The following is a 25,331-nucleotide window of genomic DNA, read 5'->3' as shown; positions in this document are numbered from 1 at the left end:
GTCAAGGTAATACATAAGCCTAGTTTAGGTCTATCCAGAGCTCTATTAAGCCTTAAGACTAGATAAGGTCTGCAAAGAACGCCCAAGCTTTACTAGGATATAATAAAGTCAGTGGCTGGAGTGACAGCTTGAGCTTAAGATTCCTTTGTGTTCTTAGAGAGGACCCAATTTGGGTTCCTAGAATCCACATCAGATGGCTCACAACTGCCTGTAACTTTAGCTGCAGGAGATACAATGCCATTTTCTGGCCTCTGCATACATGTGCACATGCCTACACACACACACACACACACACACACACACACACACACACACACACACACACTTAAAAATATAAAACAAATACTATCAAAAATATGGTAGTGGTATCAACAATATCCCCAGCTACACCTTAACTAGACTCTATTATATCTTAATCAACTTGGGTCTTAGCCAAGTCTTAACTAAGCTATGACTATGTTTATGAACTTGCTGAGACTTATCACATTAAGACTCTAGCAAGGACTTACCTAGACAGTTAACAAGCACTGGCTAAGACTTCCCTAGTATTGGCACTGAATAGCTCTAAACCAATCTTAAAATCTAAACTCTAAGATTTACTTTTTTCAGGCTTTATTTGCTTTTTGAGACAGGGTTTTCGTATGTAGCCCGGGGTGAACAAGAGCTCACTGTGTAGATCAGGCTCAAATTCAGATCTACCCATTCTGCTTCTGCCTCTCCCTCAGCCTCCTCAGTACTGAGATTAAAGTCAAAGGCCACCTTTTGTTGTTTTTGTTGTTGTTATTTTTGCGGGGAGTGTCAGAATTCCACTATGTAGTCCTGGCTGGACTAGACCAGGCTCAAACACTCACACACACACACACACACACACCAAAAAAAAAAAACTGCCTGCCTCTGCCTCCTGCATGCTCAGATTGAAGGCACATTCCACTGCCCCGCTCAGGTTTTTTGTTTTATTTTTGTTTGTCCATTTGGGAAAGGGGTTCATTATGTAGCTCTTTCTAGACTAGAATTCACTACTTAAACCAGACTCAAACACAGATCTGCCTGTCCCTGCCCCTGCGCTGAGATTAAAGGCATGTGCCCCCCACCCCTCTTTGCGGTACTGGAGATGGAACTCGGAGTCTTGTATATGTTAGGCAGATAATTTACCACTGAACTAACACTTGAGAACTTCTCTCTCTCTCTCTTTGTTTTTGAGGTAGGATCTTGCTATATAGCCCTGGCTGGCCGGTTCTAGGTATGTATCCTAGATGGGACTCCAGCAGTCTTACCCTGTCAGCCTCCCAGGGGCTGGAATTGCAGAAGTGTGTGAAACCACACCTGGCTAAACAGTTTAACTAAATATAGATCTTGACTACAGATTAATAATATTTAAATATATTTTGATTACACTGACATTCCAGCTTCACCCTATGACCTTTTAAAATGTTAACTATATTGTAGAATCCATTTAGAACTAAACTAGGCAACTAAACTTTAAACTGTGATATCTACACCTTAAGTACAGTTTGACTTTATTCTTAAGTAAGCTAAATAGACCTTAATTAGGCTTAAGTACTTTGAGTTTCCAAGTTTGAGAACTTGCCTTAATTCAAGTCTGCTTAGGCTTTGACTAACTTGCAGTCACTTTTCATTAAAAATAAATTCAGTTCCACACTTCTTCTAGCCCTGCACTCCCACAATTTTTATCTGCTTTTACCTCCACAAGTCTGAAGTTTCAGGCTGCTCTCGGAATCATAGAAAAGCCAAGAAGAATATAACCCCCATCTTACCCCACTGCCGCAGGAAAGAAGACTGCATCCAGCTCCACTGCACCCAGCCATGATTGTAGTGCGACACAGGAAACAGTTATGGTTATGATATCCCTCAAGAAACCAAGGGATGTGTTTCCTTTGCGACACTCAACCTGGAAGTATATTTTTGTCCTGTCCAGTCACGTGGTCTGTACTTCTTCAAAGGCACTTATACTTTGTAATAACTTTGTAACAGATATGGAAGGAAGTGTTCCCATCGATGCAGGACTTAGCTACAGCTTGGATGTGCAATTCATAGTTAAGAAGAAAGATAACTGATAAACTAGAATTGCAGTAAAGGGGTTTCTGTACTTTTTACAAGGCTAAGCTCTAGGATTTGTGAACCCTATGAACCCTGTGAAGTTAGCGTATCAGTCCCACTGTAAGGAAGTGGGCGGTCTGATGTGTACAGCCTTGGCTTATTATAGGATATTGAAGTTTTTTGTTGATCTCGAAGGAACAAGATGATAAAAACCAGACCAGAGCATGAGCAGTCATCCATATCTAATGGTTTCATGGATTCTTAGTGATAAAAGACTGATAATTTGTTCCAAATCCCCACTGTACTATTTGGTTTAGGAGTGTTTTTCTGTATTTACTTTTTAGGTAAACACATGTTTTCTTTCATGAATCTCTTTAGCTGTTGACTGATTTATTGGACTTTAGCACAGAGCAGTAGGAAGACTCACAAGGAAACAACAAGGAATTTGTAAAGCCTGCAAAATGTGATGCAACAGGACAGGAGATCTGGGGGTTTTCTAGTCCTTGTCCCAAGCCAGCTCAGTTTGTTTGCATTCATTCTCTGTGGCCATAACAAAGAAACACCTTAGAAAACCACAGGCCCCCAGCAAGATGACATATTAAAGTCTCGGGGACACATTTCAGAGCCCCCCTCTGTCCTTGATTCTTTTTGTTCCTTTCTGCAATGTTCATATTTCAGGTTCAACCAGATGAATGAGTACCAAGGACTCTATGTTCTCTGTATATTTTTTTCTACATCTTTTCTTCTATGTGGTTTGGTCAAGCCTCTGGATACATTGCTTTGTTTTTATGGTTCTTTGTTTTTTGTTTGTTTGTTTGTTTGGTTGGTTGGTTGGTTGGTTGGTTGGTTTGGCTCTGGCTGCCTTGGAACTCACTCTATAGACAGGCAGATCTTGAACTCAGAGATCCACCTTCCTTTGCCTCCCCAGTGCTTTCACATTTTTTGAGACAAGGTCTCATATAGCTCAAGCTGCCTTCAAATTTACTATGTAGCTGAAGACACTCTTGAACTCTACATCTTCCTGTCCCAGACTGATTTTTATGATTATAGAACTATGCCATCTTCCCAAGCTATAGAATATTATTTTCTTAATCACAACAACCTGTCACCAATCCTCAGTATCAACCCCCAAACTTACTAATATGACACATCGTCATATTCTAATACATTGTTCTCTTTGTTGTTTATGGTGCTGGGGATTAAACCCAAAGCCCCAAAACTTAGGATAGCACTCCAGCCCAAGCTATATTTTCAGGCACCTAACTGTTTCGATTTCTTCTGCTGCAGTACAAGATTTATTTTTTTAATTAGTTTTTATAAGTCAATATACAAAGTGATAGATTCCATTATGCAGTTTTCATGCATTGTTTTGTTGGTTGGCTTGCCCCACTCCCCTCCCCCAAGCCTCTGTTCCTCTCCTGCTGTTTTCTTTCCTCCCTCAACTGCCCCTCTCCTGTTCTCATTTTTCTATTACCCGTTTGTCCTCTGTCTAGGTAGGCATTCCTCAAACTCCATCCTACTGCTTGTTTTTCCATTTATGTTTTCCTCTTACTTTATTCATTCCTTTGCACCATTTTTCATTTCACAAAGGATCTGAGGTAGTTACAATGTCATATTACACATTTTCCCATAATTATGGTACCCAGCTCTGGGGTCTCAACTACCATCTCTATGCAAGCAACTCTCAAACTGCCTCTCCGACTCTGTTGTCCCCTCTACCTACACACCACATCTATATGCCCGACCACCTGATGGGCACTGTCTGGAGACATCTCAAATTCAACATGTACTCAGCTTACATGACCAGCTCATCCTGTTTTTCCCAGGTTATTCCAAGTTTTAGAGCTGAAATTCCAATGTTCTGGGAATGCACTCTAAATATCAGTTTACTCAGGACAGTAGGTCATCATAACTAAAATGAACTCATCCATATCAGTCTGAAACTCAGCCTCCCAAATCTCCAGATTCCCCTGTATCATTTATTAACAGAGGTATCATCTTTCTGAATAAACTTCCACTCTTCATCTTCTACTTCCCAATATTGCATTCCCATCCCTTCTTTTGAGCCCCGGTTGTCACCTGGACAGTTGAAAGGAACTCAGTCCTCCTGCCTCCAGGTGCTTCATCACCTCACTCTCACTTGTTTGGCCAACCTATTTTCCAGGCTCTAAAGAGTGAGCCTTCTGATACACTAATCTGATCCTGCTGCATTGCTGATCACCATTTCATTAATATGGGGGTCATGTAGATGGAACCCCAAGAACAGTATTAAAGTAAGTTTCTAAAGGCTTTGAGCACAATGACTACATGGCATGCTAATTAAGAAATATCATTACAACTGACTTAATGTACCAAATAAATTATCTGGGCTGTAAGCAAAATGGGAGGGGGGATACAATACCTCGAAGAAGCCAGGAATTTTAAGTTTGTCAGGTACAGCTGCCTGTCTTCTTATTTCATCTTCAGAGTCATAGAGGACAACCTCAGTCAAGGCAAGAGGCAAATGCCAAGGAACTCCAGGTGGTACAGAGCAGTTATTTATACACCTCTGATATTCATCTGAAACAAATTCAACTCAATGTTACATCCTGCAGAGCAAAGCTAACTTCAGAGAAAATTCACTCACTCCCTTTGGTTGCTTGGTCTTAACTCTCTTGTAGCCTTACTTGCCAAGAATTCCTGTTGCAAGACCATAGGCTTTCCATACCAGAGCGTCAGGAAAGCCAAGAGTTTACTTGAGGGTCATTGTTCTCTCTCACAGGAAGTACGTACCCCATTTGGATATAGGAGAGCTCCAAATATAATAAAATAAAAAGCAAACCATCTCTTCTCAGACACTGACAATAATTGAGTTGTTTGTGAAGTAACTCATCTTGAAATTAGAAGGCCGACTTCCACAGAGACAGGAGAAAAGGATTGTTAGCAGCATAGCTGTCACCCAAAGATTTGCCTCCATAACAGTGGGGATTTTCATCATGCTCATTCCATCTAAACAATTAAGAGGTACACCCCCTCCCCACAGAAGGCTCCCCTATCCGGTGTCCTGCCATTTTTTCCCTCTTGGTATTTTTTTTCTTTTCCTCGCTTTTTCTGTCATTTAATCAAATTACTCTCTTTATTTCAGAAAGACCTTACTTCTCAAACGTATTATCTCTTTATTTTAGGTAACCCCCCTGACAGACAGAAACCCACCTAAATACATATCACAAATAACCATGCACCCCTTCAATGTTTGTTTGGGTGCGGGACATCAAGCCCCACAGCCTTCTTGCACACACATGCTCCACCACTCAGTTACCCTCCTAGCCCTCTTTAATATTATTTAATACCAGTAAAGCTCTTCTAAACAGGAGGGGATAGAGGGCATCTCAGCCTAAAGAAATCTGGAGTCTCATTAGGGAAACCAACCAAGCACAACTAGGAACAAAAATAACCCACTCATTTGTTCTCTGCAGTTGCTACAGGAACTTAGAGAATGCAGAGACATCAGCATACACTGGAATGTTTCTGAAATGTTCACATCTTTCAAGATGGAGTCAGAGTCCATTCATGTGCCACACAAGGACTGAAGAATAAAGAAAATGATGAACTTTGAGCTGAAGAGTCTGTCCTCCCATATATACCACACCTCCATCCTATATATCTCAGGCTCAAAGCATTCAAAAGCTTGGTCCACAGTAGGATTCCTGCTGCTAATTTCCTACCCAGACCAAACTCCCATTACCTTCCCTGCTCTTCCACTTCTACTTCTAACTGTAAAAAAACTTCAGTCTTTTCCTCAGCAACCCACAGCCCTAGAAAAGCAAACACTAACAAGAAAAAGACAAATACAGATAACTGGTATTCAAGTGAACATTCATTATGTGCCAGGGACAGAACTATATTCTATCTGTCCTCATTGCTACTGAAAATACTTTAACTGTCAATTTGAAAGAATTTACTATGTGCCAGGCAACCAGGCAGGATCTTAGGAACTTTCATATGTAGACTCTCATACAGCAACTCAGAGACAATTATACAAATAAGGAAACTGAGACATGAAAATGTAAAAGAATATGTCAAGCACATACTGTTAAGAAGGGGCAAAACCCGAATTTAACTTCAGGTCTGTCTCACTCAGAGCCTACACACTAGAGACTGTGTAGTATAGTGGTTATCACACGACCAGAAAACAAGTATATTTTTGATGTTGTAGGCCACATTTTCTCTTGTGATCCTCACCTCTGCCACCATAATACAAAAGAAACCTTAGGTATAATGTAATGAAATGAGCATGGCTTTACTTCTGCAAACTTTACTTTTAAAAAGAAGTAATCATAACAGGCTGGATTTGGTCCACAGGCTCTTCTTATATTCAGATGACCCTAAGTTAGAGTATTAATGATGTGATGAGGCCAATTTTGGTTTAAAGACTCAGTTCTCAGCACTTAGACAAGCCACATGTTTCTGTCACAATTTCTTCATTAGAACAACTAAAATAATGGGTCCTCTTGGAGTCATCATTGGGAGAATTAGGAATGAAAGGAGTGAATAATTGTAAAGCGCCTGGCCCACGGTAAAGTTCTCAGTAATTCACTACTACTTAAAGTCCACTACTGAGGCTGGAGAATTAAGTGATTGGTAGAGCATTAGCCTAGCATTCAAGAATTCATCAGCCCTGAAGGGGAAAAGGGAAGGAGGAAGGAGGAAGCCCACCACAAGGTAGGTCCCTAAAAGGAAGAAAAAAGGCATAGACTAGGATACTTTCTTTTCTGTTTAAAAAAAAAGTCAAGCCACCAAGGACCTCATGGTCCCCATACTCAGCAGAAATGATCACTCCCATGGAATTTCAGAAAACTGGATTCTCTTTTCAGCTGCAGAGACAATGGGCTCTGCTGAGTTTACCTTTCTGCTTCAATCGTTAGAAAGTTTCCTGGCTTCCTTGTAGTGCTGTCCCTCCCCTGGAATCCCATCCTGGGAGGCAGGAGTCTGATTGTTACAATGTTAGGACTCTGCTTCAGGAATTAGATTCTGGCCGCATGAGTCATGATGACTGTGTCGCAATTAGGATACTATAGGTTTTCGGTGATGTAGGTTCTTAATAAAGGTTGCTTGCTTAAGTGAACTGTTTTTGGTATAGCATAGACAGAAAGCAGACTGGAAGGTTATTTTTTTCCAGTGCTGAGGACTGGAATCAAGGCCTTGTGCATACTACTACTCCTCAGCCACATCTCCAAACTGGAAAGTGGCTTCTCAGAAGCCTTCCAAGCATTAAAAATCTCTCCTAGCTGAATCTACAGTGACAACTGAACCAAGCTCGCAGGAACTCACAAACTTTAGACCGACAGCTGTGGAGCCTGCATACAGGAGACAGTTGTGTAGCTTGATCTGTTTGTGGAACCCCTGGCAGTGTGAACAGAATCTCTCCCTGGCGCATAACCTGGCTTTCTGGAGCCCATTACCTATGGTGGGACACCTTGCTCAGCCTTGATGTAAGGGGAAGGGGCTTGGACCTGCCTCAACTGAATGTACCAGGCTTTGCTGACTCCCCACGGGAGGCCTTACCTTTTCAGAGGAGGGCATGGAGGGTGGATTGGAGGTGGTAAGGCTAAGGGGGAGTAAGAGGAGGGATGAGAGGGGGATCTGTGGTTGGTATGTGAAATGAATAAAAAATTTCTTAAATTAAAAAAAAATCCCTCCTATCTGTAGCAGAGAAGGAGACTGTGACTGAAACGGTGGAGAAGTGAGTGGGATGGCTGGGAGGACAAAAGAGCAAAGGTCCTGCTGTTTCCGGGTTGCACTAAACACACAGGAGCCACAGTCCACTGCTGCCATAGGAGTCTGAACGGATGACCCCGTCCACCCTGCAAGTTGTTGGTTTGCTTAAGCAGGGAATACTTAGATTTGTTAAAGAAAAATGAGGGGAAGGAAAACTCCTAAGAGAAAGAAGGGTTCCAAGAGACAGATGCCCTCTAGTTTTTACTTTGAGTGGAAAACCTACTCACGCAGTCCTTCATCCCAGCTTTAAATCAGCCCTGAGATACCCCAGCTTGTCAAGCCATCCTTTCTGCCGGCCTGATTTCCCAGTCTCTCACAACAAAAAAATTTCCCTCTGTTAGCTACCAAGTTAGCCGCCATCCTCTATGATGCGTCTTGCATAACAATCCAGCTTTCCATTCCAGAATTCAATTATTAGAGGGTTTTCATAGGATCTGACTACAATAAGGAGTGTGCTGACTCCAATTGGATGTACTTTTCCAGTACAATAGCACTCTTGTACCTCGCCATCTCTTCTCTCTTTTGCCATCCCCACAAAACTCCTTTCCAGAATTCAAAGCCGATAATTAGCATAAGAGGACACATCCACAGAATGTACAGAGGGACTGATAATGGAAGCAAACATGGCGCATACAAATTATGTCTAAGCATGACTTGGTTAAATCATACATCTCATCACCTCAATACTATATATGTATATATGTATATATAGGAAGCAAAAATTCTCCATCTATTTCACAGTAACCATAATGATGAAAATAACTACCCTGTATTGAGTGAAAGGCTCGTTTAATCCTCATAATAATCCATGATTTAAAAAAAAAATACTTGTTTCTTACCTGCCTGGCAATTGAATTAACTCTCTTAATATGGGTGGCTTTATAATCCTCATTTTGCAGATAGGGAAACTGAAGGCCAGAAACAGTAAGTAAATTGCCCCAGGTCATTCTGCAAAGAGGCTATCATTTGAACCCCAGGTCTTTCCATCTGATTGTAAAGTAAAGACTATGGCCGTAACTTTGCAACAGTATCACTAGAAGCATGCTTTAGGCCAGCATCTTGTATTATTCTGTCACGTGAGCAAAGATGCATCCATCTGTCCAACGCTGAGAACATTGTAAAGTGCTTCCCACCCATAATCTATATGACTGTCCTAACAGTCCTCTGAGGAAGGCAACACTGTTACACAGAAAAAGACTCAAACCCAAAGACTTGTTTTTGAGTTCTACTACAAATCAGAGGTCAAGTCAGACTAAAAGTTCACTATAGATGCCCCTCCACTTAGGATAGGTTGTCCTGATAAATCCATGGCCAGTTCAAAGTGTAAGTCAAAGCTACATTTACTTACTACAGCTAACCTGTAGCCCATCCCAGCTTAGCAACATCACTTGGCAGCTGTGGTTCCACTACTCTTCAGCATCATAAAAGTTTCAGACCACATAGGGAATGCCCCAGAAAGACAGAATTTTCAAATTCAAAATATGCTTCCCATTGAATGTGTACAGCCTTCACACTATCCTATAGGTAAAAATTCATAAATTAGACATGAAGTTTTGTAGAGTTTGTGTTGATACAAGGCCTCAGTCGGTAGGCCAGGCTAACCTCGAACTCATAAGTAGCCCAGGCTGGCCTTGAACTCCTGGCAATCTTCCTGCCTCAATCTCCTGGGTGCTGGAATTATAGAGTAGATCATCACACCTGGCTTGGAGAGTTATAAATTGAGGACTATCAATACATTTATTAAAGATCATTATTTTTCAGTCATCTGAAATTTGTATTTAACTGGGCATCCTGATTTGCATATGTTAAGCTTGGCAAATGTAATGATGAGTGCTGTCTTACCACTGGAAATTAGCTGACCTATGGTACAAACAACATGTTATTGTTCTAAAAGTTAACAGTCTTTAGAGTTCTAAAACGCATCTGGTCCTGGGGGAGAGGCAGAAACGGGACTGAAATGGGGCTTCTCAGCACTCGACGCCCTTGTATCCTCCCAGCATTGGGCTTGGTGCTGCAGTCCTCAAAGAACAGCCAGCTGTCTAAGACATGCCACCAGGATCGGTTATGACTTTGGTTCTCATCAATTCCCAGCTCCCTGCTGGGTCTGTGGTATTAGCTTGACCGCTGGTTTACAGTTCTCTGCTTTGGTATGTTTATTCTTCAAAGGATTTCTCCTTCCAGCTTCCCGACTTAAGCCAGTAGGGTTGCAATTCCCAGGTGACCCTGACCCTGACCATGTGCCCTATATGAATTCTTGCATGGCTTTACTCAACTGTGAGGCTCTCCTCTTCCCTGGTTTTCATATACTGTCACCCACTCCCTCCCTGCTGAGAAACTTTCCAATACAGGCTCCCCTTTCATTTCAGAAGGCCCTTTCAGAGAAGGAATTTACTCCCACCACCCCCTGCTTGCCATCTCATATCTAGCAGAAACCATGTATAGGATGTAATCCAGCTGTTACAATTCCTTTCGAAGTCCATCTATCATACCCAACACAAGAGAATTAGAGTATCTGTAAGAGAATGCCATTGAGCTAATACTGACCACTGTGTGTAATTATTTTCAAACAAAAAATATACTTAAAAATATGTTTGGATATAGTTTTCAGCTTCTAACCCCACTTTCTTCCATTAGTGGGGTTCAGTTCTAGGTTGATATGGGAAGTGTATTTTCCTATTGATGTCTCTTATGAGCCTGCATCTGTTTTTCCCTTTAAACTAGCAGCCCAGATCCAGGATCAACTCTGCAGGCTAATGGCAACAACACAGCCAGCTTTGTACAAAATATCTCAGCATTGCTGAGATAAGAAGGCATCTCCATTTTGCATAAAATGTACCAAGAATGTGGGATGTAGCTGAATAAATATTTTAAAATGCCCTTAAAAGGAGACCACATGTACAATGTAAGGACGACTTCCAATCATATGCTGGGCCAAAACTCCCTACTAAATGTATTTGTTGGTATCAGATGCCTGCTGCCTTGGTGGAGATAGAAGGGCCATGTTTAATGAAGATACAGCTAAGTAAGCTCACTGCTGTGGTTAAAGAAAGTTCTAGAGTTGTGGTTCTCTACCCGGGGGTTATGACCCCTGAGCTAAAAAAAGACCCTGTCCCAGGGTAGCCTAAAACCATTGGAAAACACAGATATTTATGTTATGATTCGTAACAGTAGCAAAAATACAGTTATGATGTAGTAACAAAAGAATTTTATGGTTGGGGGTCACCACAACATGAAGAACTGTATTATAGGGTCACAGGATTAGGAAGGTTGAGAATCACTGCCCTAGAATGTATTTCTCAATTTGCATTGTCATTGATTGCCTTCCTGAGCACAGCTTGGTTGGGAGCCACAAAGCAAACAAAAGTCATTGCATCTTGGATCATTTCCACTGGGCCGGTTTTCAAACACCCCCATTGTTCACAAACTGTCTTTTGCAGAGCTGATCTCTGATACAGTGGAAGTCTGGCCCATTTTAGTATGTAGCCAATTACTGATGAAAAAGAGGTTACTCTTCTTGTTGTTTGTTTGTTTGTTTGTTTTTGTTTTAAAAGACAGGGTTTCTATGTGTAGCTCTGGCTGTCCTGGAACTTGCTCTGTAGACCAGGCTGGTCTCAATCTCAGAGATCTGTCTGCTTCTGCCTCCTGAGTGCTGAGATTAAAGGTGTGCACCATCACCGCCTAGCTGACCTTCATCTTCCCCCCTGGAGAAGAGGATCACTAATTCTCCCCTCTCAAATCTTACTATTTTCAAAGTAAAGAAAGAAATATTTGTATCTGCTATAAAGTTTCCAGCTTGGTTCATTTGTTTTATAAGCAGTCAAAGACAATTCATCGCAGTAACTGCAGAGAACAGGGAGCTCTGTTTAGCAACTGATCCTCCTCGGAGACCCAACCCCTCGGGTGTTCAAGTCTCCTACAAAAAGTTCTCCAGTATTTGCATGATATCATATATACTTTAAGTCATCCTCAGTTTGCTAAACATACTGAATACAATGTAAGTGCTACTTAATAGTTGTTAGGCCAAATTGTTTAGGGAATAACAAGAGAAAACAGTTTATAGATGAATCAAGGAATACCAACTGCACTACACAAACTTCTGGCTGTTCAACACATGTCAAAGAAACCTTCCTTCCAGTCTCTTCTATTGCATTTTATGTACATCACCAATGATTTAAAGTCATTTGAAAACAGCCAGTGAGATGGTTCAATGTGAGACTAACATTTTTTATCCAGATAGAGGTTTGGTCCTTCCTTCCTTCCTTCCTTCTTTCCTTCCTTCTTTCCTTCCTTCCTTCCTTCCTTCCTTCCTTCCTTCCTTCCTTCCTTCCTTCCTTCCTTCCTTTTGTCTTTCTTCTTTGCTTTCTTACAGGCTCTGTGGCAGGCAGGCCACAGGATGGACTGAGGAGTTACTGTCTATTCCTGACAGAGCCCGTGTAAGCTCCATGCCTGCTGACTTGTTCTGTCTCACAACCTGGCTCACCTCTCAAAAGCCCACTGAGGCCAGGTCCTCTGCTCTACAAGGAAATTCCCCTCACTTTCCATTGCCTCTTCAGATGGTGGAAACTGAATACCCAGAGAAGTCTGTCCCTAACCTTTTCTTCTTCAACCAGCACTTGCTACATTGTGGTGCACAGTAGGCATTGACATGTTAGTTATGGCTATTATTATTATTATTATTATTATTATTTCACCTCTCTGGGCCTCAGTTACCTTATCTGTAACTGGCTGTTATAATAGTACCAACTTCCTAGGTGTATAATAGTAGCTTTGCCTCCACTTCCAATGGGCTTACATGCTCGTGAGTCTGCTGTACACTGCAAATATCTTGTATTTGGAACTTCTGTACACCCTAGTTTAGCAACCTCATCCACTGTAGAGAATCATTGTTTCCCTTCATGGTACTGTCACTGCCCATTAGCACCAAAGGGAATCAGATAGCATATGCCTAGCCCAAGAAAAAGTTCAGATTTGAAGTTCATTTTATTCATTCTTTTATTTATTTTGGTTCTGTGAGGAAATGTCTCACTCATTGGTCCTAACTGGCATGGAAGTCACTAACACAGTGGTCCTCAACCTTCCTAATGTTGCAACCCTTTAATACAGTTCATCATGTGGTGACCCCCAACCATAAAATTATTTTCATTGCTACTTCATCACTGTAATTTTGCTACTGTTATGAATCATGATATAAACATCTGATATGCAGGATATCTGATATGGGACCCCTGTGAAAGGGTTGTTTGACTTCCCAAAGGGGTCACGACCCACAGGTTGAGAACTGCTTCGCTAATCTAACTGAGACTGGCCTCAAATGCACAGCAACAAAGTTTTAAATTTGAAGTACAATTTATACTGAGTGCATATTGCTTTTGCAGCATGAGAAGTCCAAGCATCATGAATCAGGGACCATCTGCCCATATAAAGAGTTTTTAAAAGTACCCAAAGCACAGGAAATGCTGTGCATGTTTTGTCTCCGACTATTATGACTACTGATAGAGAAATGCCTTGAGGGACTACAGAATTGAGATGAAAAGAGAAATGGTGTCTGCATTTTGGAGGACTTGGCAGGGGCATGTGCTTTATGAGTTATGTGCTTGAGTGGCCAAGGGGAAAAGCCTTCTGATCATTTGAGTCGGAATTTTAACAGGGAGAAGAGGGGGGAAACTGCCTCACATTGTCAAGTGCCGTAAGTGCCACAAAGCATGCTGAGATTGAAATGGCACATGCGACAGTGCTCCTTCCCTCAGCAGCTTACCAGTCAAATAGAAAGACCAAGTCACAGAACAAGTACAGCATGGGGACCAGCAGGAAGAAGCGAAGTGATCTGGGCTTAAGGAGGAATGTGGCTGGAGAAATCAAGGAAGGCTTCCAGAAGGAAGTGCCATACTCTAATTTCATGATTTTCTCCAGCCCTTCCTTGGGACTTTGGTGCCTGCTGATTTTTCCTGCTTCGGAATATCCTATACTGTTTCCTATTCATACTACATAAATCTTCCCCTTTCTAATGAATGTCCTAAGTTCCCATGACAAATCTGTGAGATTTTCCCAAAGCCATTATATGGATCCACATTGAACAAGTGTCTTTCATTTTAGCCCTTTCTCTTATAAAATGGTAATAGGAGATAAAATATGCAAGAGCTTTTCTCTAACCTTTACTTGGCAAAATAATCCTTGAATTTGGAGAGGAGAGAGGCCTTAATGATCTATAAGAGCCAGCCATCTGGGGATCTAGACTGTCTACCCTCTGTGTGGCTTCTGCAAGCATCTTAACACACAGGTGTTTGCCCTGTTAATAGTCTCCTAGTAATTAGGCTCTTGCAGGCTGGAAATCACCCCAAGTCTCCCAGGTCATGCTTCTCCCACAAGCACTAGTCAGCAGTGGGCTGGAGCGGGTTTATTTACTTGTTGAGAGTCCCATATGCACCTCTTGCAATAAGCAAGTCAAATTCTGTTGTGTCATGGGGTCAGCAGGTAAATGAGCGATTAAAGCCAACTGACTATTTAGACAGCTGGAGAAACAAAAGTCAAAGACGAGAGGCTTGGTAAGGGGCTAGGGAGATGGTTCTCCCTTCATAAACGAAGTTGGAATTCTGCTAAAAAGAAAGCCAGGAAACTTTCCAGTTGTCTGAGCAAGGGATAAACTCTTGCCAATCCAATTTTGCATCCTTCCTGCCAAGGAGTACCCCTGCAAAAGGCAAAAAGTAATCACATCACTCCACTTAGAGCAGCAGTTCTCAACCTGGTGATAGTGATCCCTTTGTGGGTTAAAGGACCCTTCCTCAGGAGTCGTCTAAAATGATTGGCAAACCCAGATATTTACATTACAATTCATAACAGTAGCAAAATCACAATTATGAAGTAGCAATGAAAACCATGGTAGGGTTGGGGTCACACAACAGGAGGAACTGTATTCAAGGGTCAAAGCACCAGGAAGGTTGAGAAGCACTGGCTTAAGCAGAGCCTAAGGGCTGCTGAGATGGCTCAGCTGGCAAAGCGCTCCCTGGTCATGTAAGCCTGACCATCTGGGTTTGCTCTCCAGAACCCATGTAAAGGTGTAAGGAGACACTGACTGCACATGTATGCTAGTAAAATTAAATTTTAAAAAGAAGGAAGCAAGCAAGCAAACTTAAGCCAGGCATGATGGTTCACAACTGTAATCCCAGCATGGGAGAAGCAGAGGCAGGAAAGTCACCATGGTGAGTTCCAGCTGGCTTGAGCTCCATATTGAGACCCTGTCTCAGAAATGTAATCGAACAAGAGGAGCTTAATGTCAAAGGGGGAAAGCCAAGACTTTCTAAGAGTTCTGTGGTAGTATATCAGACACATGTATAATAAATTGCAACCATTGCCTAAACTTGTTGGGGAACAAGGCATTCCAAAGGGGCAGGAGGACAATGGCAGTGAAGGCCAAAAATATTTGTGCTGAAAAAATTTGCACCGTTTGGAAAGATGGATGGCATGCAAATCTGGCACCAAGCTAAGTGAGGTGACTCAGCTCTTTGGTACCTTTTCTATGTCCTTAGGTAGGCCCCTCTGTTTTCACCTTTCCTACAAGATACTCAGGGGCCTGATCACTTCTGGGCTTTACTGGCAGGCGGGTCCCTTAACTGACTAATATAATATGCTAACTGGAAATGTTTGACACTGTTTAAATTCCTCATATATGATCACTATCTATACTATCTATATATGTCAGTAAAACGTTGATGCTTCTCTCACAGCAGTAAGTGATATGGGCATTTCAATCAGTGTGACAAAATTTCCAAGCAAGATGTGAAGAAACTCATCTTTCTGTCTTTCTCAGACCATACTACCCATTGATTGTCAGAGAACACAGTGTTTGTGAGCTTAGCTCAGGGAGTCAGCCAGACTAGGGTATCTATCTGTTCTGGCTCTACCACCTATCAACAAATGTACCTTAGCACCATTGGCATCATCTGTAAAATGAGTGTGATACCAATATCTGCTGTTACTGTGAGTTGATGTGTGTGACAAATCTCAGTATCTTGCACTTTATAAGAGCTGGCATTTGGTAATACCCCAATGCTAAGAGTTGTTCCTAGTTGTGATTCCTAGGAGAATTATCTTAGCTACCTAGCATGGCTTCCTTCATATTCTAAGGAATGACGACTTTGGAAAGAGGGTTCTATGATGGGTCTGGCAACACAGATATTTACTCAATCATTTATTTTTTCTAAAAAGTGTATTCTTAAGATCACAGCAGCTGTGGTTGCCTTGTAAGACATGCACAAAATCAAACCAGTGAACATTCCAGCATAAACTGAGGAGGGATTCATATGACCCCACCCCTAGCTGAGGAACTGTTGGCAACTGGGGGAAGGGAGAGTCAGTTTTCGTCAGTACTTTGGCTCCTGGTGAGTTACCCATGCTCCACATGGTAATGTGGGTGACCTCAAACCCATGGACATTCATGCAGCACTAATTGGGCTCAGTAATTTAAAAGAAAGAGAAAAAAACAAAAGAACATGAAGTGGGAGGAGAATTTGTGTGTGGGGGGAAGTAGGGAACACATAAAAACAAAATACATTGTGTATGTGTATGAAATTGTCAAAGAAAAAAAAGAGAATATTTTAAAATACGTATTTAGCATCATCCTTATGTCAGGCATTTTATGAAATATTGGGAATCTAATGAAGAATAAAATATGTTCTAAATCCAACAAGCTATCCAGAAGCTCCTGTGTTCCTTAAACTTCATTCTGCTTAGAATTATTGGGGTTTATTTCTTTTGATGTACCCAAGCAGAAGACTTGGGAAAGAATTGTGCCACTTCCCCATTCTCACACATGACAAGTTAAAAAGTTCTAAAACACTTTCAAAATGACAGAGTCTGGACTTCTGAAAATCTGCTCTTACAAAATAGCACCAAGACCTTGAGAATTTCCTTAAAATCAACTTTTTTTTTCAAAACTCTAGAGATGAACCAAAAGTGTCCAACAATCAGAGAAGAATTTATCCAAGTAAACCAGCTGAATATCAGGAAGACTAGCAAGTTTTGCAGCATTTTAACTTTATCCTATTCCTATCTTGCTTACCCAGCCCACAGCAACACTGAAGGCCAAAATCCCTGTTGCTACAGTATCTGTGAAAAGTCAGCACCTGGCATCCACCGGAGTGAGCAGAATGATTGTAGATCACTCTAAATAAACCTATCCTCAGAGAACTGTCAGTATATGACTGTCAGGCAACTCTCTAAAAAGAAAAGTGTCAGTCACAGCCCTTGTCTTCCTACACCAACAGCCCTTTTCCAAGGGCATTTTGGAAAGCATAAGCAACAGTTGTTTAATATCTAAGTTGCCTGAGGCAGACCATAATAGTTGGAGAAAATAATAGAATAAACAACAAAAGCAATCTGATCCCAACAATGTATAAAAAGGATCACACATCTAACCAAATGGAATGTATCCCAGGAATGTGAAAGTAATTCAACATAAAATCAATCGATGTAATGTAATTGTGGAGGGAAGAGTAAAACCCATAAGATCATTTGATTGACACAGAAAAAGCACTTCATAAAATCCGACAATCTTCCATGATCAAAACATGTGAGAAGTGTAACTAGAAGAGAACCAGATAAAAGCTAACTATGGAAAAATATAAAAGGCTTTTTGCCCTAAGATGTAAAAAAGACGAATAGGTTCACTCTCAATACTTCAGTTCATCACTTTACTAGAGATAATCATGAGTTCAGTTAGGTAAGAACAAACCAGCATCCAGTTCAGAAAGGAAGAATTAAAACTCTACTCATGGATGACATAATCTTGTATAGAAAAAAATCCTAAGGAATAAACAAAAACTATTAGTTCTAATAAATGAGATGGGAATGACTGAAACATGCAAAATCAGTAAACAATAACTGTGGGGGAGACATTGTTTTGAACTAAGCTCGGAAACTAGCCTTCAACAGACCAGACCAAAACAAAACAGCCACTTACACTGACTGTCACATAATCAAATCAACACTTTAAGGATCTGGATAGTACTCAAAGTAGATGAGCATTTTGGAAGTTCTCACTACTTTGATACTTCCCACAAAAGGTAACTAGAAGTAACTTGATGTTAACAATTAGCTGTTTTCTCTTCTTGTTTTGTTTTCTTCTCCCTCCTTTATGTAACTCATTGTTCTGTTATTGTCTACTGGGAGCCTTTCATTTTATTTTGTACAATACAGATTGTCCCAATTTATGAATCATGACTAAAACCTCATCGGTGCTTTAACTAAATTTGTTAAAATTTTATCTCTTGATAGTTTTTATGCAGTATCACTAAAAAAATCCAAAATTATATTTGAAAGAAAATAGCATCAAAATTAATAAAGTAGTAACCAATAGAATTAAAGAATTAAGTGTAAGCCCTGTAAACTCAAAACTATAAGACATTATTGGAAGAAAATAACAACCAAATAAATGGAAAGATATTCCATACTGATTAACTTAAAAATATAGTAAAGTTCAAAATTATACAACTAATAAATAGCAGAGCCAGGAGTTGAACCAATATAGTTTATAGGACACTATCATAAATACTATCATATTAAACTACTGTTATCTGTACTTTACACTCATCTCTGGGCTTTACTGACAGGCTGGTCCCTTAACTGGCTAATACAATATGCTAACTGGAAACTGTTAACAGTATTTACATAGCTTCATATACTCCACTTCCTAAATATGTGAGTAAAATTTTAATGCTTCTCCCACAGCAGTAAGTGATATGGGCATTTCAATCAGTGTGGCAAGGTCTACAAGCAAGATGGGAAGAAATCCAGTTTTCTGTTTTTCAGACCCAAGGATTGTCAGAGAACACAGTGTTTGTGAGTTTAGCCCATAAAGTCAGCCAGACTAGGGTATCAGTTCTGGTTCTACCCTCTACCAACAAATGTACCTTGGTGTCATTGACATCATCTGCAAAATGAATACAATACCAGTATTCTGTTCTACAAACTGTTATAGAAACATGCGTGCCTGTGTGTACATACACATACTTATACTGCTATGTTTCTCCATTGCCCTTTAATACTAGTCTGGATTATTTTATGGTGTTGCAAGTTAGATGATTTGATATGCTTTTAACCCCTTCCTACCTCTAGTCTCATGTCTTGTCATTTACAGCCTCATAGTACAAGCTGCAGCCACACCAAGACTGCTCCCAAGATGAACCATGTTCTTCTTCACCTCACCTTTAGTTATGTCATCCTCTTTGCTTGTGTTGTTTACTTCCATCCCCTCTCTTCTCCTGCATCTAGCCATCATCTACACATCCTTTAATACTCCACTCAGGTATTTCGCCACCCAGTAAGCTCATTTGTGTTCCCTTTAATGCCTTGTTCACACCTTTTCCAGTTCCTGTACTGCACAGTTGTAAAATTGTCTTAGGGGCAGGGTCTTTCCTTGCACATTTATATTGTTATCCATCAGAAAGTCCTTGGCTGCTTGAGGATAGCCACCATCATGAATGACACCATAATTTTCAAGACCAGGAAATCCATGACCAACCATCTACCTCAGAAGAAACAAATGGTCATCTATGCCCTTCACTCTGAGAAAGCAACAGCACTGAAGACAGAAATTTGACTACAGTTAGACAAAATACATAAGGCCATACCAGATGCCATTGTTGCATTTGGATTCAGAACCCATTATGGTGATGGCAAGACAACTGGCTTTGGCATGATTGATTCCTTTAATTGTGCAAGTAGACTGTGCCCAAATGCAGACTTGTAAGACATGGTCTATTTAAGAAGAAAAAAACTGAAAGGCACACAAGATCATATTGAAAAAGGTTGTGGGTGGGGTGCTTGTAAAGGCTAACATCAGAGCTAGCAAAAAGCAAGATGACGAAGGAGTCTGGGGTGATTTAATCTGCTATGATGAGGCACATTTCTAAGGAGAAGACTAATAAACTGTAAAAAGGCATCCCACTCTTTTCATGCGTCTGTGCTCCTCACTAGACTAAAAACCCTCAGTGGGTTTTTTCCATTGCATCTGAAGCTCTAGCTTCACCCTTCAGCTTTCCTCTATCTTCTTGGACTTCTTTGGCATAGTCTATGATGCCTAGAAAAATAAAAGTGATCTATATGATTTCATATATGAATTTGTGGAAAGGAGTTCTGAGTACATAATAGAAATTATGAACATATTTGGGTGAAATGAGGTCAGAGGATAAAAATATTTTGGAAATTAGAAAGCATTTGGTATAGTTTGTGTGTGTGAGTGTTTGCCTTTGTGTATGTATGTGTGGGTGCTGCCAATAGAGGTGAGAAGAGGACATTGGATCCCCTGGAACTGGAGTGTTACAAATGGTTGTGAGCTGCCATGTCGATGCTTGGACCTGAACCCAGGTCCTCCGCAAGAGTAGCAAGTCCTCTGAACAAGTGCTTAACTGAGCCATCTCTTCAGTCATAGAGATTATTTTTCATAGTTTCATAGTTTTCATATACTTTAAACCTGAAACATATGGTAGCTTAAACAGAATAGCATTTTCTCATACATGTAATGTTTCAATATAAGTATTCCTGGTTAGCAGGATAGTTCTCTTCCTTATGGATATTGAGGGACATGGCTCACAAAAGACCCCCAAATGCAGTAAAACCACAGAGGAACACATGGAAAAACTTCTGTAGGACAATCCTTCAACTGTTGCACATCATTTCCACTCCCATTCCATTAATGAGAACTTAGTCACATGGCCAGGGATGCTGAGAAATGGTCTGACCATGTGCTCAAGGAAAAGAATGATTCAGTTGAGAATTTCTGGTCGTTGTAAATGTAATAGTAAAGATGGGATAGTTTGCCTTAGGTGTTGGATAAATGATGGAACAGGTTTCTGTCCTTTCTAACTAGTATGCTACATGGTGCAGCTATGTTAATCTGTCCCCCGGGAAGCTTGAGTAGTCAAATGTAGGCAGTATTTCAAATCATGGTTGACAGCTGAGCTCCCCATTGAGCCACTTACCAGGAAGTAGCAGCTGGAGGGTGACTTGCATTGCTGATTATTCCTTAATTATTAATCACTGACACTTTGTAAATTGCCTTAAGTCAAATCCCAGCTGGGTTAGTATACAATATTATAGTGTTGGCCCCCAAATATTTTCCTGTGTTGTTTGTCTAGGCTAGAAAGGGTATTAAATAGATAGCAAAGTAGCAACATGATTTACTGCAAACCAGCCAAGTGATACTCAAAACAAAATGGGAAAAAGGCAAAATCAAAAAGAGGACTAATTTCCATTTCAAACCGTAGCCACAGGCACGGTTTATTCTCTGGCAGTTTGTGTTTCCCCAAACCAACTGTACACTTGATGGTGACCGCATGTAGGCAAAGGGAATGAGTAGAAGCAAATCAGTCTGAAATGAAAATCCTCATGATTCTCAGCTGAGAGGCATGTATATTCTCAGGAAAAATTAGAAAGCTGGTGTCTGGGCTTTATCCCTCCATACCTTAAGGAGCCTGTCCATCAGGAATGTACCTAGGAACCTAGATTTTTCAATATACTTTTAACGATTCTCAGCCTCCTGTGTCAATTAGTTATACAGTCTTCTGCTGGAGAAGACTGTGAATAGAAGTATTATGAACATTGACTTTTTCCTGGACATCTTAGGTGCCTAATGTGTTCTTTTCTTTTCCCAGTTTGTCGCTCAGCCAAACTGCCAACAATTGCTTGCCACCTTGTGGTATGATGGCTTCCCTGGATGGCGGAGAAAACACTGGGTAGTCAAGCTTCTGACCTGCATGACCATTGGCTTCCTGTTTCCTATGCTGTCTATAGCCTATCTGATCTCACCCAGAAGCAACCTTGGGCTGTTCATCAAGAAGCCCTTTATCAAGTTCATCTGCCATACAGCTTCCTATCTGACCTTCCTCTTCATGCTTCTCCTGGCTTCTCAGCATATTGTCAGGACAGACCTTCATGTACAAGGACCTCCCCCAACTGTTGTGGAATGGATGATACTGCCTTGGGTTCTAGGTGTGTAAAACAGAACAACAACAATGACTGGGCTGTCTTCTAGTCCTCCTTTAAAAAAAATACTGGGACATGTACTCAGAGTAGCTAGCTCTGAACTAGGACCCCTCCAGTAGGCCTTTTGTTGAGAATAATCTAAGAAATGTGGTTCCTTCTATCCTAGGTATGGATCATTCAGTTACGCATGGGCCACTGTAAACCAGGCATGCTGTCAGGGTTTGCATCTGCTCACATAACAGCTTCTAGGATGGAAGAAAAAATGGCTGTTAGTTAGTTTAGGGGAGAAAGCTTTGTGTCAGTCCACATAGGCTTCCGGTAAACTAGACAGAGCAAGCACTGAGCATTCTCTTTAAAGCACCCTTTCCTATAACCAGGAGGTACATGGATTCTGCTGATTTCTTGTGTTTGTGTCTACTTCATATAATCCTAGCACCTGTCCAGGTTCCATGTTCTATTTCGATACTGATCCCACAGTCAGCAGAAAAACCTGGGAAATTCACACTGGCTGTAGTAAAATTGATCTACCTGTGGTCTCTAGGCATAATTAGAGGTCACTAGACTCTCCAATACATGCCATCTTCTAAGTATCACTCAAACTATGAACCCAAAGCTACTATTATGAGCATTACTTGGGATTTTATCAGAGACATTTTAAGTGCTACCCTAGGTCTAGAAGTTAGCAGCATTCCCTAAGCAGTTTGCATGTAAAGTCTGGGAAGGGATGACCTTGACCAAAGCCACACATTTTAACTGAAACATCTCTGTCATCGGGCAAAATTCCACAAAAGCCCAATATAATGAGAGGAAAATAGAGAAAATAGTATCCTAATTTATTTTGGGCCACAATGCCTACTTACATTTGGCAATTTGCTCCCTGCTCAGCTTACTCACCTCAAAACCCATGGAGAGCTTTTCTCCTTAGCACCACGTGGAAAGTAAGGACCATGGAATAATACTGATGAAGTCAATTTATTACACTCCAAAATGGGAAAAATGTAGAATACAGTGCCTAAAATTTCAGTAGCTAAAATAAAATTTAAGACAAAATTGCAATAGCATCCAATTAAGAAGGAGGACAAAGTGGACAATAAGTATTTTAAGAAGTAGTCATCATCCTCAGCCATCAGGGAAATGAAAATTAAAACTACTTTGAAATTTTCTCTCATCCTAGTCATAATGGCTATCGGCAAGAAAGAACATGATGCCATGTACTGGCAAGGGTGTGGGAAAAGAAGAAGCCTCATTGGCTGCTGGTGAGAGAATTAAGCAGGCAATGTGGAAATCAGTGTGGTAGTTTCTCATAAAACTATACTATTCCTGGCTCAGGTACCCAAAGGACCCACTATCCTGCCATAGAGACACTTGCACCTCTATGTTTATTGCTGCGCTCTTGACAATAACAAGGAAATGGAACCAGCTTAGATGCCCATCAACCAATGAATGGATAAGAAAACAGGGTACATACACACAATGCAAGTTTATTCAGTTGTAAAGAATAATAAAATTGTAAAACATACAGGAAAATGGGTGGATCCATAAAATATTATATTGAATGAGGTTACCTAAAGTAAGAAAGATAAATACCTCATATTCTTTTATATGCAGATCCTTATTTTTAATGCTCAGATAAATATGAGTGTGAATATATAGGTGATAAAATAGAAAGAAGACAGAGAGTGGGGTGTTGAGGAAAAAGAAATACAATATGTGACATGAAAGCAGAAAGGAGGTTACCAGGAGTACAAGGGTAAAGGAGGAAAAAGAGAGGTGGGTGAGAAGAGGGGTTAGGAACAACAGAAACAAAATCTGCTTTATGTTTCAAAATGCCATAATGAACCCTAATACTTTGTATGTAAATTTTGAAAAGTAGAACTGAAGAGTGCCAAGAAAAATGAAAAGCATACTAGGTTTGACAAATTAAAAATTGGGTAGTTAGGTAGCCAAAAAAAAAGAGAGGTAAGTGATCTCCAGTTCCTAGAGTCTCTTTATTCATTCGGGGGACTCCTGTTGTAATGTTCAATGCTGCCTTGATATAGTAATGAACTTACTGCCTCCATTCTTCAGGTTTCATTTGGGGGGAGATAAAGGAAATGTGGGATGGTGGATTCACTGAATACATCCATGATTGGTGGAACTTAATGGATTTCGCAATGAACTCCCTCTACCTGGCAACTATTTCCTTGAAGATTGTGGCCTATGTCAAGGTAAAATGGAATGTGCAGCATTTTTCTTCCTCAATTATTTTGGATGGGTTATGCCAATAAACTTTTGAACTGGGAGCAGGAAAAGTTTATGGGAAAAATGAATGAGTGTTCCATCGACGTTAGAAAATACTACCTACAGAGATCCTTTCAATAGTCTGTAAGCAGTGTCTACTTAAGCAAAGCCAGTGGAGAATGGAACATTTTTTTCAGATGAATCCCTAAGCTTCTCAGACCTACATGGTAGAGGTGTCTTCACCCTTCAGCGCTTAAACATCAATAATGTTCTTTTGAAGAAGATGGTGCTCTGATGCAGTACAGAGTAGGGACAGGAAATTCACTAAATTCATTACTTCCAAAGAGAATCTTCACGGTTATCACTTTAGCAAAATCGTTTCTTGTATATTTGATTAATATTTTCCCATGCCATATCCATTGGCAACCCCTCCTCCCTGTCTATAGAACAAAACTATTTCCTCTCTGTAGTAGTTCTTCTGGTATAGGTAGCATCGGCGCTCCATTACCGTCTGAGTCATTGTTTCGCAAAGCCAAACGTCACCACTTCCCTCACTGTTCTTCATATGACAAGCAGCAGAACTCCAGACGCTGTGTGGCATGTAGGGCTACAGTAACCTCTGCTTTCTTCGTTACTTCTTCTGTCAGGATAACCATTTAGTTAAAACCCCAAGTTTTCAGTATCACTCAACCTATGTCTCTCCATTAATTCAGAAAATGTATACACGGTGCATACCCCCATCACTTTGATCCTTTCCCCATGCGCAAGCACCTTAAATTATCCTGGAAATCATTTTAAAATGTGCACAATTTCCAATGTTTTAATGAGATCTATAAGTGGGTAGAGTCTGGTTCACTCATCCACAGACATACAACCCATGTAAGATGACCTTCCCCAGGCCAAAGAAACAAGTGTGAAGGAAAGTTCCAGGCACCTCTTCACAGGCCCCTGTGTTTGGGGGTAATCACAGGTCTGAGTTCAGGTCTGGTACATAATAATAGAATTTGTGGCTGTGCTCCTTAAACCCAGAGTTGAGTTTTTCCCCCCACAAGGAAAGGCTGACAATTCATTTCCCAAGATGTCTAGTCAGTCATGCTTTTGGTACTAAATTTCACTTTGAGGACTTTTAGAATGGGAATATGGCTGTCCCCCAAGTCTCCAACAACTTAGTTTATTTTTATATCCCTAATATGCATATTGCATAAATTGCAAGACCTTGAGAGTTATATAGAGCATGAATATTGAATGCATTCATGAAACATTTTTGAAAGGAGCCCAAGAGTATGCCTTATGTGTGTGGTGATCGTTTAACACAAACT

The 25,331-nt window shown here is 40.7% G+C and overlaps 1 protein-coding gene across 3 annotated transcripts in view; it reads left to right on the top strand.

Annotated features, from left to right (window-relative positions):
- Trpc5 (transient receptor potential cation channel subfamily C member 5) overlaps window positions 1-25,331 on the top strand; it is a 257,436-nt gene that overhangs the window by 178,553 nt on the left and 53,552 nt on the right. For all 3 annotated transcript variants that reach the window (XM_052737595.1, XM_052737613.1, XM_052737604.1), the window contains exons 4-5: window positions 21,462-21,798; window positions 23,860-23,999. In XM_052737595.1, the coding sequence (XP_052593555.1) occupies window positions 21,462-21,798; window positions 23,860-23,999 (477 nt within the window). The remainder of the gene's footprint in view (window positions 1-21,461; window positions 21,799-23,859; window positions 24,000-25,331) is intronic.

Source organism: Peromyscus californicus, unplaced genomic scaffold (genome assembly GCF_007827085.1).
Source record: "Peromyscus californicus insignis strain IS unplaced genomic scaffold, ASM782708v3 Scaffold_10__1_contigs__length_136768540, whole genome shotgun sequence".
Lineage (NCBI taxonomy): Eukaryota > Metazoa > Chordata > Mammalia > Rodentia > Cricetidae > Peromyscus > Peromyscus californicus.
This window is presented reverse-complemented; position numbering and strand designations above follow the sequence as displayed.